We start from the raw sequence: 18896 nt of genomic DNA on the forward strand, positions 1-18896 counted from the left end.
CGCTCCGTATTTCGAATCGGGAAAGTTAGCTAAATATCGAAAATTCGACGGTATTGTTCGCGCTCGGTACTGGTTTAGTGTTCGCTTATCAACACCGATAGTAGAAGCGCTCCGGCGGCCCTTCGGGGCTTCCGCTCTTCAGCAGGGCCTGGTCGGCCTGACCTCGTCCATCGACGAAACTAATGGACCCCCTTCCGCTTCTGTCCCAAGTGCTACTCGAAGTATCCTTATACAGACCAACACTTGGTCTGTAATCTGTGTCTATCACCAGAACACAGGGAGGATACTTGTGAGGCCTGTCGGGCATTTCGATCGAAAAAGACCCTACGCGATCAAAGAGCCAGAAGACTACAAATTGCATCTACACCGAGGGAACAACTCGACGTCGAGGAGGAGGAAAGAATTTCCATCCTGGGAACGGACTCAGATGATTCCGAAAGTGAGTGACCCGCGACGACGCAGAAAACCGTGAGTAAAACTGCCCCGTCCAAGACTCACACAAAGATCGTAAAGGCCAAGGGGATGCCACCACCAGCAGGCCATGGCTTAACCCATTGAAAAGACGGTGACCAAACATCGGCACCGAAAAAGGCCAAAGAACTGCCGAAGACATCTGACTTCGGTTGAGATTCAGGTTCCGAACGATCTCGGCACCAAGAGTTCGACTCACCCAAGGTGAGAAAAGTTACGTCGGAACCGAAAAAGACTTTCTCGGAAGCTTCAGTACCGAAAAAAGCAGCTTCGGAGCTGAAAATAAGCTCTTACGCGGAATAGCAAGGACTTTCCGGCCAAATGCAAAAACACAGATTTGAGCAGGAGATAGGTATGGGGGAACCAGACCATACCCAAAGGAGGTTGCATATCCAGAAAGAGACTGGGAAAATACAAACTCTTCCTCCAATTAAAACCAAAAGAAAGCTGGCATTTCATGAGTCAGAAATGCAGCCGAAGGCAAAGGTGGCAAGAGATAAAACACCACCACCAAGATTTTCGCCACAACCTTCTCCACTGCATTCACCACAGCTGTCCCCGGTAACAACACCCCCAATGCAGTCACCGACCCATACAGGGATGACACAGGATGATCCGGATGCATGGGACTTATATGATGCTCCGGTATCAGATAACAGCCCAGATTGTTACCCAACAAGGCCGTCACCTCCAGAGGACAGTACTGCATATACGCAGGTACTATCAAGGGCAGCTACATTCCACAATGTAGCAATGCATTCAGAGCCAATAGAGGATGATTTCCTATTCAACACCTTGGCGTCCACCCACACTTCCTACCAGAGTCTGCCAATGCTCCCAGGCATGCTCAAGCACGCAAAACAGGTCTTCCAGGAGCCTGTGAAAGGAAGGGCTATCACACCTAGGGTGGAGGAAAAAATACAAACCTCCCCCAACACACCCTGTGTTTATAACACAGCAACTTACACCAGACTCGGTAGTTGTAGGAGCAGCAAGAAAGAGGGCAAACTCTCAATCATCAGGAGACGCTCCACCGCCTGACAAGGAGAGTAGGAAGTTTGATGCAGCGGGCAAATGGGTGGCAGCACAGGCAGCCAATCAATGGCAGATCGCACACTCGGAAGCCCTACTGGCTCGCTACGACAGGGCACACCGGGACGAGATGCAACACATTATACAGCACTTGCCCAGATAACACCAGAAACGTGCCCAACAGGTTGTTGAGGAAGGACAAGAAATAGCCAACAACCAAATAAGGTCCGCATTAGACTCGGCAGACACAGCAGCACGAACAGTCAACACTGCGGTAACCATTCGCAGGCATGCATGGTTACGAAGCTCAGGATTCAAGCCAGAAATCCAACAAGCTGTGTTAAACATGCCTTTTAACCAGGAACAATTGTTTGGGCCGGAGGTGGACACAGCATTTGAAAAATTAACAAAGGACACAGACACGTCCAAAGCCATGGGCGCGCTCTACTCCCCACAAAGCAGAGGCACATTTAGAAAGCCACAATTTAGAGGGGGTTTCGTATGCAAACACCAGAACCTTCCACCTCGCAAACCAGACCCACCTATCAGGGACAATACCAGAGAGGATGGTTTCGAGGCTCCTATAGGGGTGCACAATTCCCAAGAGCAAGGGGAAAATTCCAAACCCCTAAAACATGTCAAACCAAACAGTGACTTCAATGTCACAAAACCCCAACACTTAACACCAGTGGGGTGGGAGACTTACTTTATACTACAAAAACTGGACACACATAACTACAGACGCATGGGTCCTAGCCATTATCCAACATGGTTATTGCATTGAATTCATAAATTTTCCGCCAGATGTGCCCCCAAGAGCACACAATATGTCCAAACAACACTTACACCTGTTACAACTAGAAGTCCAAGCATTGTTACAAAAACAAGCAATAGAGTTAGTACCCAACCATCAAAAAGGAACAGGCGTCTACTCACTATATTTCCTAATTCCAAAGAAAGACAAAACGTTAAGACCAATATTAGACCTCAGAGCGCTGAATCTCTTCATCAAATCGGATCACCTCCACATGGTAACACTTCAAGACGTGGTTCACTTACTCAAAAAAGAGGACTACATGTTAACATTAGATCTCAAGGATGCCTACTTTCACATACCCATATATCCTTCCCACAGAAAATACTTAAGGTTTGTAATACACGGCGTACACTATCAATTCAAAGTGTTACTGTTCGGGATAACAACAGCCCCAAGGGTATTCACAAAATGCCTTGCAGTAGTAGCCGCTGTAGGAAAGTACCATCTTGCCTGGCATGTTACCCCCATCTTTCACTGTATATATGTTGTTTTAGTTGTATGTGTCACTGGGACCCTGGTAACCCAGGGCCCCAGTGCTCATAAGTGTGCCTGAATGTGTTACCTGTGTAGTGACTAACTGTCTCACTGAGGCTCTGCTAATCAGAACCTCAGTGGTTATGCTCTCTCATTTCTTTCCAAATTGTCACTAACAGGCTAGTGACCATTTTTACCAATTTACATTGGCTTACTGGAACACCCTTATAATTCCCTAGTATATGGTACTGAGGTACCCAGGGTATTGGGGTTCCAGGAGATCCCTATGGGCTGCAGCATTTCTTTTGCCACCCATAGGGAGCTCTGACAATTCTTACACAGGCCTGCCACTGCAGCCTGAGTGAAATAACGTCCACGTTATTTCACAGCCATTTTACACTGCACTTAAGTAACTTATAAGTCACCTATATGTCTAACCTTTACCTGGTAAAGGTTAGGTGCAAAGTTACTTAGTGTGAGGGCACCCTGGCACTAGCCAAGGTGCCCCCACATTGTTCAGAGCCAATTCCCTGAACTTTGTGAGTGCGGGGACACCATTACACGCGTGCACTACATATAGGTCACTACCTATATGTAGCTTCACAATGGTAACTCCGAATATGGCCATGTAACATGTCTATGATCATGGAATTGCCCCCTCTATGCCATCCTGGCATAGTTGGCACAATCCCATGATCCCAGTGGTCTGTAGCACAGACCCTGGTACTGCCAAACTGCCCTTCCTGGGGTTTCACTGCAGCTGCTGCTGCTGCCAACCCCTCATACAGGCATCTGCCCTCCTGGGGTCCAGCCAGGCCTGGCCCAGGATGGCAGAACAAAGAACTTCATCTGAGAGAGGGTGTGACACCCTCTCCCTTTGGAAAATGGTGTGAAGGCAGGGGAGGAGTAGCCTCCCCCAGCCTCTGGAAATGCTTTGTTGGGCACAGATGTGCCCAATTCTGCATAAGCCAGTCTACACCGGTTCAGGGGACCCCTTAGCCCTGCTCTGGCGCAAAACTGGACAAAGGAAAGGGGAGTGACCACTCCCCTGACCTGCACCTCCCCTGGGAGGTGTCCAGAGCTCCTCCAGTGTGCTCCAGACCTCTGCCATCTTGGAAACAGAGGTGCTGCTGGCACACTGGACTGCTCTGAGTGGCCAGTGCCACCAGGTGACGTCAGAGACTCCTTCTGATAGGCTCCTTCAGGTGTTAGTAGCCTATCCTCTCTCCTAGGTAGCCAAACCCTCTTTTCTGGCTATTTAGGGTCTCTGTCTCTGGGGAAACTTTAGATAACGAATGCATGAGCTCAGCCGAGTTCCTCTGCATCTCTCTCTTCACCTTCTGATAAGGAATCGACTGCTGACCGCGCTGGAAGCCTGCAAACCTGCAACATAGTAGCAATGACGACTACTGCAACTCTGTAACGCTGATCCTGCCGCCTTCTCGACTGTTTTCCTGCTTGTGCATGCTGTGGGGGTAGTCTGCCTCCTCTCTGCACCAGAAGCTCCGAAGAAATCTCCCGTGGGTCGACGGAATCTTCCCCCTGCAACCGCAGGCACCAAAAAGCTGCATTACCGGTCCCTTGGGTCTCCTCTCAGCACGACGAGCGAGGTCCCTCGAATCCAGCGACTCTGTCCAAGTGACCCCCACAGTCCAGTGACTCTTCAGTCCAAGTTTGGTGGAGGTAAGTCCTTGCCTCACCTCGCTGGGCTGCATTGCTGGGAACCGCGACTTTTGCAGCTACTCCGGCCCCTGTGCACTTCCGGCGGAAATCCTTTGTGCACAGCCAAGCCTGGGTCCACGGCACTCTAACCTGCATTGCACGACTTTCTAAGTTGGTCTCCGGCGACGTGGGACTCCTTTGTGCAACTTCGGCGAGCACCGTTTCACGCATCCTCGTAGTGCCTGTTTCTGGCACTTCTCCGGGTGCTACCTGCTTCAGAGAGGGCTCCTTGTCTTGCTCGACGTCCCCTCTCTCTGCTGGTCCAATTTGCGACCTCCTGGTCCCTCCAGGGCCACATCAGCGTCCAAAAACGCTAACCGCACGATTTGCAGCTAGCAAGGCTTGTTGGCGTTCTTTCGGCGGGAAAACACTTCTGCACGACTCTCCACGGCGAGAGGGATCCGTCCACCAAAGGGGAAGTCTCTAGCCCTTTTCGTTCCTGCAGAAACCTCAGCTTCTTCTGTCCAGTAGAAGCTTCTTTGCACCCGCAGCTGGCATTTCCTGGGCATCTGCCCATCTCCGACTTGCTTGTGACTTTTGGACTTGGTCCCCTTGTTCCACAGGTATCCTAGATTGGAAATCCACAGTTGTTGCATTGCTGGTTTGTGTCTTTCCTGCATTATTCCTCTAACACGACTTCTTTGTCCTTAGGGGAACTTTAGTGCACTTTGCACTCACTTTTCAGGGTCTTGGGGAGGGTTATTTTTCTAACTCTCACTATTTTCTAATAGTCCCAGCGACCCTCTACAAGGTCACATAGGTTTGGGGTCCATTCGTGATTCGCATTCCACTTTTGGAGTATATGGTTTGTGTTGCCCCTATCCCTATGTTTCCCCATTGCATCCTATTGTAACTATACATTGTTTGCACTGTTTTCTAAGACTATACTGCATATTTTTGCTATTGTGTATATATATCTTGTGTATATTTCCTATCCTCTCACTGAGGGTACACTCTAAGATACTTTGGCATATTGTCATAAAAATAAAGTACCTTTATTTTTAGTATAACTGTGTATTGTGTTTTCTTATGATATTGTGCATATGACACTAAGTGGTACTGTAGTAGCTTCACACGTCTCCTAGTTCAGCCTAAGCTGCTCTGCTAAGCTACCATTATCTATCAGCCTAAGCTGCTAGACACCCTATACACTAATAAGGGATAACTGGGCCTGGTGCAAGGTGCAAGTACCCCTTGGTACTCACTACAAGCCAGTCCAGCCTCCTACAGCCGCTCACATAAGGAGACAACACATGCACGTATTCCCGTACTTAGACGACTGGCTAATAAAAACCAGCACTCAACAACAGTGTCTTCTTCACACTCAATACGTTATAGAAACTCTACACAAACTAGGGTTTTCTATAAATTACCACAAATCACATCTGCAGCCATCCCAAATACAACAATACTTGGGAGCAACACAACACACAAAAAGCGATTGCCACTCCAAGTCCACAAAGGGTACAAGCGTTCCAAAATGTAACATTAAACATACAGCCAAATCAACACTACCAAGTGAGGTTTGTAATGAAACTTCTAGGCATGATGTCTTCATGCATAGCCATTGTCCCAAACGCAAGACTACACATGCGGCCCTTACAACAGTGCCTAACAACACAAAGGACACAGGCACAGGGTCAACTCCAAGATCTAGTGTTGGTAGACCGCCAGACACACTTCTCGCTTCAATGGTGGAACCCTATAAATTTAAACCAAGGGCGGCCATTCCAAGACCCAGTGCCTCGAGACGTGATCACAACAGATGCTTCCATGATGGGGTGGGGAGCACACCTCAACCAGCACAGCATACAGGGACAATGGGACAATCAACAAAAACAACTGCACATAAATCATTTAGAACTGTTGGCAGTGTTTCTAGCATTAAAAGCATTTCAACCACTGATAGCCCACATACACATTCTTGTCAAAACCGACAATATGACAATGTATTACCTCAACAAACAAGGAGGGACACACTCGTCACAACTGTGTCTCTTAGCACAGAAAATTTGGCATTGGGCATTTCACAATCACATTTGCCTAATAGCACAATACATCCCAGGCATTCAGAACCAGTTGGCCGACAATCTCAGTCGGGATCACCAACAAACACACGAATGGGAAATTCATCCCCAGATCCTACAAGATTACTTTCTACGCTGGGGAACACCAAAAATAGACCTATTCGCAACAAAAGAAAACGCAAAATGCCAAAACCTCGCGTCCAGGTACCCACACCCTCAGTCCAAGGGCAATGCGTTATGGATCAGTTGGTCAGGGATATTTGCTTACGCTTTTCCCCCTCTCCCACTCATTCCTTATCTGGTAAACAAACTAAGTCAAAACAAACTCAAACTAATACTTATAGCACCAACCTGGGCTCGCCAACCATGATACACAACACTGCTAGATTTATCAGTAGTACCTCACATCAAATTGCCAAACAGGCCAGATCTGTTAACGCAACACAAACAACAGATCAGACACCTGAATCAAGCATCGCTCAATCTAGCAATCTGGCTCCTGAGATCTTAGAATTTGAACATTTAGACCTTACACAAGAATGTATGGAGGTCATTAAACAAGCTAGAAAACCCACTACAAGACATTGCTACGCAAACAAATGGAAAAGATTTGTTTACTACTGCCACACTAATCAAATTCAACCACTACATGCTTCCGCAAAGGACATTGTAAGCTACTTATTACACTTACAAAAGTCTAAGATAGCATTCTCTTCAATTAAAATACATCTCACAGCAATATCTGCCTATCTGCAGATTACACATTCAACATCGCTTTTTAGAATCCCAGTCATAAAAAGCATTTATGGAGGAATTAAAAAGAATCATACCCCAGAGAACACCACCAGTACCTTCGTGGAACCTTAATATTGTATTAACACGACTCTTGGGACCACCATTTGAACCCATGCACTCTTGTGAAATGCAATACTTAACTTGGAAAGTAGCCTTTCTAATAGCTATCACATCACTTAGAAGAGTAAGTGAGATACAAGCATTTACTATACAAGAACCCTTTATACAAATACATAAACATAAAGTGGTTCTCCGTACAAATCCCAAATTCCTACCAAAGGTTATATCACCATTCCACCTAAACCAAACAGTGGAACTCCCAGTCTTCTTTCCACAACCAGACTCAGTAGCCGAAAGAGCCTTACATACATTAGACATAAAAAGAGCACTAATGTATTACATTGACAGAACAAAACAATTTTGTAAAACAAAACAATTGTTCGTTGCCTTCCAGAAACCTCATGCAGGTAATCCTATATCCAAACAAGGCATTGCCAGATGGATAGTTAAATGTATTCAAACTTGCTATGTTAAAGCAAAAAGAGATTTACCTATTGCACCAAGAGCACATTCCACTAGGAAAAAAGGCGCCACAATGGCTTTTCTGGGAAATATACCCATGACAGAAATTTGTAAGGCAGCCACCTGGTCTACGCCTCATACATTCACGAAGCATTGCTGTGTAGATGTGCTAACAACACAACAAGCCACAGTAGGACAGGCTGTATTAAGAACCTTATTTCAGACAACTTCAACTCCTACAGGCTAAGCCACCGCTTTTGGGGAGATTACTGCTTATTAGTCTATGCACAGCAGGTGTATCTGCAGCTACACATGCCATTGAACGGAAAATGTCACTTACCCAGTGTACATCTGTTTGTGGCATGAGACGCTGCAGATTCACATGCGCCCTCCCACCTCCCCGGGAGCCTGTAGCCGTTAGAAGTTGGATAAAAACTGTAAATTTTTAAAATATTATTTTAATACACATTATGTACATACATACCTACTCCATTGCATGGGCACATTTAGTATATTCACAACTCCTACCTCACCCTCTGCGGGGAAAACAATCTAAGATGGAGTCGACACCCATGCGCAATGGAGCCGAAAGGGAGGAGTCCCTCGTTCTCGTGACTCGAAAAGACTTCTTCGAAGAAAAACAACTTGTAACACTCTGAGCCCAACACTAGATGGCAGGATAATGCACAGCATGTGAATCTGCAGCATCTCATGCCACGAACAGATGTACACTGGGTAAATGACATTTTCCATACATATATCTCCCTTCGCCTCATCCACAATAACGTCCCCTCAGCAATGCACCATAGCGTTGTAGTTCGAAACGGGCTGCGGGAAAGAAACAGCAGCACAACCAGGTCTGTCATGTGAGGCTTTTCACCTCAAGAATTTTTTATTTCATTAAGTAGAAATTCAAAAAGCGTGCATTAGCTGACGGGAATGTATACGTGTGTGTTTATAGATGTAGTCTTTTGATTAGCTTTGTTTATAATTTCTCGAGTTTTCTTTTATGTCTCCATTCGATTCAGTTGGGGAAGGTACTTGTAAAATTGGGAAGCTCTTTTTTCTGGGTAGCCTTAAACCTAAAACTAACCTCACTTTATCATCCAAGACTTCCCCCACACCCTCCAGTAAGGAACAAGATCTTGGATGCATTCGTGCAATGTACCTTTAGATACATTTTATTCAGTTATTCGAAAAATGGAGCGAGGCCAGATGTTCCTGTGCTGCACTCTGGTCCTCTGGGGCCATCAGGCTACCTCAGGTGACTGAATGTTTGCTCTAAAGGCGAAAACATAATCATTTGGGCTTTCAGTGCATCTGGAGAAGCCTGCCTGATTTAAGGTGAATGTATTCTGTTGCCTTTTTGGTTAGCAACCGTATGTTTTTTTAATGCTAGGGAAAAGGATGACCGCAACCAGAACCATTGTTTGACTCTTCAGTTAATTTAAAGTAGATGTCTTTAAAAACATGTTTTCTGTACAGTCAAATACAGTCAAGAAACATGTTTTTCTTGTTAAGTGATATGCTGATAATACGAGGTGCTTATGAGTTTTACAATCACTCCCTGGCTGGCTGTCACCCTGCACTCAGTTCTGAGTAACCACACAGGGTGCAATCCTGGACTTTAGGAAATCCAACAGTACAAAAAGAAATCTGGCTCATTGATTAAAGTAATTCATTGAGTATATGTAGATTGCCTGTTACGTTCAGTATGCTCAATTATGTTTTTGCCTTCCTTTTGGTAACATAATCGCAGAAAATAAAGATATCGCAGGTTTGGTAAAAAATAACTTGGTATCTATACAGCACTTCACACTGCACTTCCACTATTTTTAAGTGCTGTAAATACCAAGTGTTATGTTTACATAATTTAGTGGGTACAATATACTGCCTTTGAAGTGGCTCATTTGGTATTTCTGGACTTTAAACTGCTATATTGGTGGTCACTGTTATACCAACATAAAGTGCTTAACTCTCCTGGCTCCTAGCCCCGTCGCTAGAGTGATGGCTCAGTCGGTTCCAGTAAAGAAGGCAGTGCACTTTCTTAATATTCACAAAAGCAAACTGCTTTATTTTATTTTTATTTTTTTACAATACTGCTCAAAATACGAAGTTTATCACTTTCTGTCCTGGCGGACGGTAGTCTTCTGGTGCCCTTCATTTCTGACTCCTCAGATCAATCCCAATCACTTGGAACAGCTGTGGTTGTGTAGTCACGAAGAGCGTAGATCTGGTTGTCCCCTCATGGGAACTTCATAATAAGAAAGAGGTCTCTGTCACATGATTATGTTACACAAACACCGAGAAGGTTTGGCCTCCCTGTGGCAGTTTTTCGTTTGGTTTTGCCTTGATGCAGATATATGGCCTGTTAAATAATTGGTCATCCTACTCTGTTCAGAAGGAGCAGAGAAGGTGGAATAATTAAAGGTAGAGTTAAGAAAAATATAGCAGCTTTCTTCTGATTGCACATCTAGGCATTCTTAAAAATCTGTTCCTTCATACTGCTTCTCTTTTCTTGAAGATCATAAAAATCCGAGCACAAACGGAGAGCATTAACATCAGCGAAGAAGCCTTAAACCACCTCGGTGACATTGGCACAAAGACCACGCTGAGGTAAGTGCAGCAGAGACTTGTGTATATTCTATTTCTGTAGTGTAAGCCTAGCCAAGAGGCATCTGGGTGTGGCTGGGATGTGTTTTTCCATCTTAATTTACAATAACCTGTCAGCAGAAAGAGTAGAGGCTTAATTGAGAGCAAGGTGTGGAATACTGTGCTAATGGTCTAACATTCCTGTAGTGTGTCTTGAAAAAGCTTTCCTCAAGATGGATTCTTAAGAGATGGTTGTGATGACCTCTTGAACAACTTCAGTTGTCTTAGCTACAGTAAACACCCAGAACTAGTCTACAACTGTTTTTTCTGGCTTCTTGATTGCATTTAAACCTTTTTCTTTCTTCTCTTTTTGTTTGTTGGTGACAGTGGAATGGTCATTTCTGGGTTGAAAGCAACAGTTCTGTCTTTGATGGGGCTGTAACTAGTGAAATGGATCAAAAGAACAAAATCATAATTATTGACCTCAGTATGTTTAACTGCAATAACAGCAAGCAAATGTCATGTCTATTATAGATTTACTTCCATGTCTGACTGGTGATTCTAGCCACATATTCTGCACCTTTTTAATTTCCCCAGAAACCATACTAGATCTGGAATACTCTGAATAGCTCCTGCATGCTTAGAGATGGCGCCATCTGCCTCCATGACTCCATCTCGAGCGGAGTCACCACCACTGCGTTGTCACCGGTTCCTTCATTTCTGCACCCTTTTATGGGGATCCAGAGCTCTGATCCCACATTTTGCCCTTTTGCTGAATTTTCCTCAATTTATTTTCAAAATGACCTACAAAAAACAACGGGGCTTAGGCTGTGCTGCATTTACTGGAAAGAAATATCTGTCATGGGCCTGCATGGCATTTGCTTTTGGTGCCCAAGCACCAAACACAACCCCAAGTCTTGCAACATGCTTGCTGATGAATCTGAAGGCCATCAGGGAGTGGGAAGCCATACTCCGTGTCACAGATCGTAAGAGAACGATTGATCCCACTCCAAATTACTCCTTCCTAGACCCATTCAGTCTTTCAGTAAGTCCAGGAAAAAGTCAAAGGGCAAGTCTCATCATATGAGGCCTAAGCAAGACTTGACACCTCCCTGATGTTCCAGCACCATGGAGAAGTTGCATTGGCGGTGCTCCAAAGAGCTGACTCTGACTTTGTCATCTGAGCCTTGGCTTTGGAGCCAATGAACCCCTTACTCCCCAGGCTATCGTGGACTTAAAGAAGTCAATGCTGCATCTTCTCAAACTGGGTCCAGATCCTTTGGTGTGCCTTGGATCCATCAGAGCTTCCACAATGACTTTGACGGTGAGGCTGACTATCCCTGATCGTTCTCAGTCTGTGCTTCCTTTTATGTCAGCTGCACTTCAACCCTGCTACCTTGATTGGCCTCTCGGCTAGTCACGTTTCGACGAGGCCCTGCTTCCAGAGGGGTAGGGTCAAGACCCTCCCCTGGCTCCAGTGGCAGGGCCAAAGCACACTTCGGCCAGTGCTCTTACCTTATTACGCTTCACGTAGCGCTCCAGATGGAAGATGACTTCCCTCCGATTCCTTTGCTCCTTATACAGTACTTCAGAAGATTCTGATGCCAGTACTGCTCCTCATACGGTACTCCAGAAGATTCTGATGCCAGTACTGCTCCTCATACAGTACTTCAGAAGATTCTGATGCCGGTACTGCTCCTCATACAGTACTCCAGAAGATTCTGATGCCAGTACTGTTCAGGGGCTCATGTAGATTTCCCACAACAAAGCTGACAAGGCAGCGAATATTTTTCTCTCCCTTCATTACGCTGATGCTGGCTTCTAGCTTGACTTTCAGAATGTTAGTGGCTTAGATACTTCCCCTGAAACAGAGTTAGATGTACCCTTGCGGCCACCTACAGAGGAAAGTACAGCCTTTGCCGTGGTTCTGCGAAAGGCTGCAGTGGTGTTTGATTGCAGTTGCCTATGGTGAAGACCAAAGCAAACTTGTTGACTGAAATTCTACAGCCTGGTTCATCAGTGTGTCAGCCCTTACTGCCATTTAATGAGGCCTTTACTGAGTCACTCATGGCAGACTCGTTCAACCCTTGTTCTGCACCACTAGTGAGCTGGCACCACAGACCCATCCTTCCTGACAGCATCAGCATCCTGAGAGCCTGGTGGTGCAGGCCTTGCCTAGCCAGGTAAACCCTACTACTTTCACTAGTGCTCCACAGGATAGAATGTCCGGAAGGGATGATGCCTTAGGCCAGAGATTTTTTCGCCTGCCAGTCTCATATACTTATTACTTAATTCTGCTGATCCCTCAACTTTTGAATAAATATGAAAGCAGCACCTCCACAGAGGATGCTGTCGATGGAAGAAGGCCACTTTCCCTTCAGACTGAATGTTGTAAAGTGGTATCTCCCCAGGCGCCTACTACACTCGGTCAGTGCTTATAAGATGAAAATACCTAAAATGGGAGGCCGAGATTTCAGCTGTTTACCAGCAAAAGATGAAGTTGTTTGCCCTCTGCACCTTTCATTTAGAAAGGCCTTGAAAACCGTGCTTTACGAATAATCTGAAGATATGTTTGTATCTGTGTGTGTTTGTATCTGTGTGTGTTTGTATCTGTGTGTGTTTGTATCTGTGTGTGTTTGTATCTGTGTGTGTTTGTATCTGTGTGTGTTTGTATCTGTGTGTGTTTGTATCTGTGTGTGTTTGTATGTGTGCGCGTCTGTATGTGTCTGCAGGTGTGCAGTGTTACCTCCAGTGCCAGGATGCTCTTTTTGACTATCAGTTCGTGCTTAATAAGAACTTTTAACATAGAACTAGCAGTCACCATAGCGGTCACTTTATCTGTTTTACTACTGAAAACGTGACCTGCCCCCATTTGCCGGGCCACCACTCACCCTGTACAACCACAGTCTGCTCCAGCTTCGTAGATCGTGAAACTAAATACTTGTCTCAGATTCTGTAAATAATGGAATGTACCCAGGGATTGTAGAGGGGCACCTTTCATTCCTAAAACCGATCTCCTCAACACCCGCTCCGTCCACAAGCACGCCATCGAACTCTGGAACCTACTCACCTCATCTTCCCCAGACGTAGCCTTCCTCACCGAAACCTGGATGACTCCCTCCTCTGAACCTGACATTGCCATAGCCATCCCTGAAGACATACGATCACCCGCAGAGACAGCACCAACAGACCGGGTGGTGGAATCGCAATAGTCCACAAGAGCGCCATCAGAATCTCAACAAACACCGATGACACCCTCAATGCTGCCGAACACTTCCAGATCCAAATCAACGCCAACACCACCCTCAGAGGAACCCTTGTCTACAGGCCCCCAGGCCCCGACCTCAGTCTAGCGACTCCATCGCTGACATGATCAGCCCCCAGGCCCTTGCCTCCACAGACTACATTCTCCTCGGCTACTTGAATTTTCACCTCGAGAACCCCAACGACAGCAACTCCACTGCTCTGATCGCCAACCTCGGTCTCAAACAACTGGTCACGACGCCCACCCACTCCGCCGGCCGCACACTCGACCCCATCTTCTCCACCAGCAGCCACGTCACCTTCAGCCATACCACCGAACTCCACTGGACCGACCACCACTGTGTCCACTTCACCTTCCAGAAACCCACCACTCCCCACAACAGATCCCCGCCACAGCTGGAACAAGATCTCAGAAGACCAACTGATCTCCATCCTCACCCGGGCCCTGCCACCCAGCACCACCGATCCCAACAGAGCCGCCCTCAATCTCAGACACTGGTTAGACAACTGCGCCAACACCCTCGCCCCGCTCAGGAAATCCTCCAACAACCGCACTAGCACCAAGGCCATCTGGTTCACCGCCGACCTTCAAACCTCCAAGTGGGAGTGCCGGAAAATCGAGAAGAACTGGCGCCACAAACCAACAGAGAGCAACCACTCAGCCCTCAAGACAGCCATCTGCAAGCACCACCAGCTCATCCGGACCACCAAAAGATCCTTCTACAAAGATTGCATCGACAACAATGCCCACGACAGCAAAGAGCTCTTCAGCATCGTCAAAGAACTCACCAACCCGCCGCAACCGACGACGACAGGACCATGCTTGACAAAGGCGAAACCGCAGCCCTCATCCTCCTGGACCTCTCGGCTGCTTTTGACACAGTCTGCCACCACAACCCATGCACTCGCCTCTACGACGCCGGGATCCACCACAAGGCCCTGGACTGAATCACATCCTTCCCCTCTGGCAGAACTCAGAGAGTCCGCCTCCCTTCCTGTCAGAAGCCACCCAGACCATCTGCGGCGTTCCCCAAGGGTCTTCCCTCAGCCCAACTCTTTTTACCATCTACATGGCAACGCTCGCCAACATCGTCCAATCTCACAATCTCAACATCGTCTCCTACGCCCACAACACCCAGCTGATCCTCTCACTCACCAAGGACCCCACCACTGCCAAAACCAACCTCCACGACGGACTACATGCCATCGCCAACTGGATGGAGAAGAGCCGCCTCAAACTTAACTCGGACAAGACAGAGATCCTCATCCTCGGCTTCAACCGCTCCGCATGGGATGACTCCTGGTGGCCAGCCACACTAGGAACCGCACCTATACCCACCACCCACGCACGCAATCTAGGCTTCATACTAGACTCTTAGCTCACCATGACCCATCAAGTCGACGCCGTTTCATCTTCCTGCTTCAACACCCTCCGCATGCTTCGCGAGATCTTCAGATGGATCCCCATTGAAACAAGAAGGACGGTCACCCACGTACTCATCAGCAGCAGACTGGACTACGGCAACGCACTCTATGCAGGAACCACAGCTAAGCTGCAGAAGAAACTAAAACCTATACAGAACGCCTCCGCACGCCTCATCCTCAACATCCCAGCCCACCTCAGAGACCTACACTGGCTTCCCGTCACCAAGAGGATCACCTTCAAACTCCTCATCCACGCCCACAAAGCTCTTCACGACACGGGCCCTGCATACCTCAACGAGCGACTCACCTTCCACGCTCCCACTCGCCAACTCCGCTCCGCCAACCTTGCCCTTGCTGCCGCCCCTCGCATCCATCGAATGACAGCTGGCGGCAGATCCTTTTCCCACCTCGCCGCCAAGACCTGGAACACCCGCCCTGCCCACCTACGACAGACCCAGGACCCTCCTGACCTTTAGGAAACACCTCAAAACCTGGTTATTCGAGTAGTAGCAGTTTCTCCCTCCCCCCCCCCCCCCTTTTCAGCGCTTTGAGACCCTGTCGGGTGAGTAGCGTGCTTTACAAATGTTTGATTGATTGATGTCCCTTTAGGATATAGAATGGCATGTGCTATGAACGAAGGCTGCAGCCTTGCAATATCACCTTCTCCCTCCTCCACACCCCCAACATACACATACACGCACACACACATGCAGGGTTGAATTGATGACTGGTGACTGTTGTTCGAGTTCATGTTTTGTGTGTTGTTGGCATGTGCTCCGTTTTCACTGCATATTAGTCCATAAGCGGGTTAACCTTCATCTTTTGTTCATCCTCTTCCTTCGACCTTCCTGTCAGTTTTTGTGAATGAAAACGAAGGGCCAGAATATTTCTCTTGATCAGGGAGGCACACTTTTTTTGAATTTGTTAATTACCAAAGTAAATAAAAGGCAAAGACCCTCGTTTAGATGCTGGTGTTTGCGCATAAATAAGTGAAAATTATTTTTAGTCCGTTTTTGCTGTAACGACAATTAGGAATTGCATGCTGAACACGTTCACTCAGGTTTTATTACTGGATTTGTGATTGTTGTAAGAGGAAGATCCAAACTGGAAAAATATTGTAATGACGCTATTAAAACTAGAGCAAATCTTGTTCATTCTGTGTTTTTTTTTTTTTTTTTTTTTTTTTCTTTTCTTTTTTTTTTCTCACCAAACTCTAAATTCACACAATCTCGCACTAGGCACCCATAAAAATTTCTTCAAGGATTTTCAGGGTGCCCTGGGAGTAATTTTTGTCTTTGTCCAATATAGGTACTCCGCGCAGTTGCTGACACCCGCTAACCTGCTCGCCAAGATCAACGGGAAGGACAGTATCGAGAAGGAGCACATAGAAGAGATCAGCGAACTCTTCTTCGATGCAAAGTCTTCAGCCAAAATCCTGGCCGACCAGCAGGAAAAGTACATGAAGTAAATAGACTGAAGATGTAGGAGTGGTTTCGAGGCGCCCGTCACCTGTTGAGTCCAGGTGGACGCAGGACCAGGATGCGAGGCTTGTTGGTCTGATGGATCGCCAAAACAACACCGAAAGATGTCCATCTGCTGTGTACTTGCCCATGAAGCCACACAACGTACTTAGCGATGCTCGCTCCCAACAAAAAGGCTATATCAAATGTCATTACCAATCCATTGAGTGTAAATGACCCACATCTCTTGCAGTAGTGGATATTATGCCATCTCTTTAGGACTGCATAGGATTGCCAGGGAAACTAACCATTATTTTTCTTACAAGATAATCCATCTGAGTGTTTGAACAGTTGCTACTTAGAAGTTTTGAGTAATGTTGAATACTGTAGCTCATTCTAAGTCAAGAAAATGTATATGCCGGCCTGACGTTAATTTATTTAAGCGTATGCGTTGGGAAGCGAGATTGCGACGGTCAAACAAATCCTTCCCCTCTCTTCGTCTCTCCTTCTTTGATAAAAGAACTCATACTTTGTGCTTCTGAATCAATAGAAACACTTTGCTCTCAAGCTATGGATTTAGGTTTGAAACCATAATTGTGAAAGAATATATATTTTTGCTGACTTTTTTGTTTTTAATAAACTTTTTTTGGGTTCATGTTTTGCTTTTTATTCTAGTCTTTGTTTTAAAAAAATTAAGTTTGTTCCTTTTCGCATCAGAAATCTTGTTTATGAACTATAAGCTTGCACGCGTTTTAATTTTTGGAGTTAGTACGTTGTTGCTTAAAAACTACTTTTTTGGTAGATACGTGCTTAATAAATCCTTGCAACATATTGCAAAAGAGCGATCGTGGCTCTATGCCTTCTTTAATTACACTATAATATACAGGTTTTGTAATCTCTTTATTAAAAACTAGTCTCTAATTTTTTTTATAATCTGCAACTTTTGACACTCATTTGCCTATTTTAAAGAAATGACACCAGAACTCAACTTGAATAACTTGTTACAATGGAGTCTGACGTCGCAATGCCTGCTGCCAGAGCCATTAGCCCACAGGAAGGACATGTCATTGAGAATAACTAATGCAGCTGTTTAAAGAAAGAAAACAAAACATGGCTTTCCTTTCTTCTGCTCTGTTTGTGTAGCTGTAATTTCTGATGGATACAACTACCTGTGGATTCCTCACTCATTGAATTTTCCCCCTGCGCCAGCTTTCGACTGAAATTTTCTTCCTAGCTTCTGCACGTCGACGAGGACGTCACAGTTGCCCACGCGACGCTGTCTGACGTCATACAGACAATAAGAGGTCCTCGCCGACGTCAGTTCCCTTTTTTCCGTGCCTTCTAACGACGGTTATTCTTCGAGGGAGCTACTGTGTCTACTCTGCGTAGTTACAGTTACTGTTACTGTTTCTTTCTTCGAAAAGAAAGCATGTCTCAACAAAAGTCGGGGTTTAAACCCTGCAGGGAGTGCGGAGGCAAAATGTCGGTGACAGACCCACATGTAGACTGCTTGTGGTGTCTCAGCTCCTACCACGACGTGGAGAAATGTGACTCCTGTCAACGGATGAACCCGAAGGCGTTGAAGGAGCGTGAGGCAAAACTCTTTTTGGCGAAATCCAAGAAGAGGGAGAAGCGGCATCAGCGCAAGTCATCTTCTCCTAAGTCCCATCGGCGTCATCGTGACTCCCGGCGCCGTCGCGAATCTCGGCGCCGGTCGAGTAGGGAGCGGTCGCGCTCGAGGTCGTCTTCTGTTCGACACCGAAAGACATGGGAGGTTAGTCCCACCATCCCTCCGCAGACGCCTCCTGCTTCGCCGACTTCGTCTTTGAATTCCCCCATCTGTTTTTGAGGTTCCTCATCGTCAGGAGTTCTCACCGGCTTCTCAGACGCCAGGGCCGGCGCCGATGTCACCTCGAGCCCAGGCTCCGCAGTATCCGGCTTTCCCGGCCCCAGGTGCTGACAGTTCTGCATTTTTAAATGCGATGGTTGCCATTTTTCAACAAATGGCTCCAGGTGGTGGACCGGCTGGTCCTTCGGGGACATTAGCCTTCAATATGGGTGCTCCGGCTCCTTTACGACCGGCACCTTTCATGCCCTTCCTTCCAATGGGAGGTGCTGGCTCGGCGCCGTTTCCTTTGGCGTCGTCTTCACAGACTGTGACGCCGAGTAGATCTGCTGGTCTGGCGCCGGAGAGTTCTCCTGTTCATCCTTTGCCTCATACGGCACCGAAGAAGTCCACGGAGCCGATGGATCCGGCGTCAGATGGATCCGAGGATCGGCGTCGGGCATCGACGT

The 18896-nt window shown here is 46.7% G+C and overlaps 1 protein-coding gene across 1 annotated transcript in view; it reads left to right on the top strand.

The window, feature by feature from the left end:
* The window catches only part of RUVBL1 (RuvB like AAA ATPase 1), a 121145-nt gene extending 103889 nt beyond the window's left edge, over nucleotides 1-17256 (top strand). Inside the window, exons 10-11 of the mRNA XM_069206253.1 lie at nucleotides 10385-10476; nucleotides 16450-17256. Coding sequence (XP_069062354.1) covers nucleotides 10385-10476; nucleotides 16450-16609 — 252 coding nt within the window. The 3' untranslated portion in view covers nucleotides 16610-17256. The remainder of the gene's footprint in view (nucleotides 1-10384; nucleotides 10477-16449) is intronic.
* Nucleotides 17257-18896: the final 1640 nt, after the last annotated feature.

The sequence above is a fragment of the Pleurodeles waltl genome, chromosome 9, assembly GCF_031143425.1.
Source record: "Pleurodeles waltl isolate 20211129_DDA chromosome 9, aPleWal1.hap1.20221129, whole genome shotgun sequence".
Lineage (NCBI taxonomy): Eukaryota > Metazoa > Chordata > Amphibia > Caudata > Salamandridae > Pleurodeles > Pleurodeles waltl.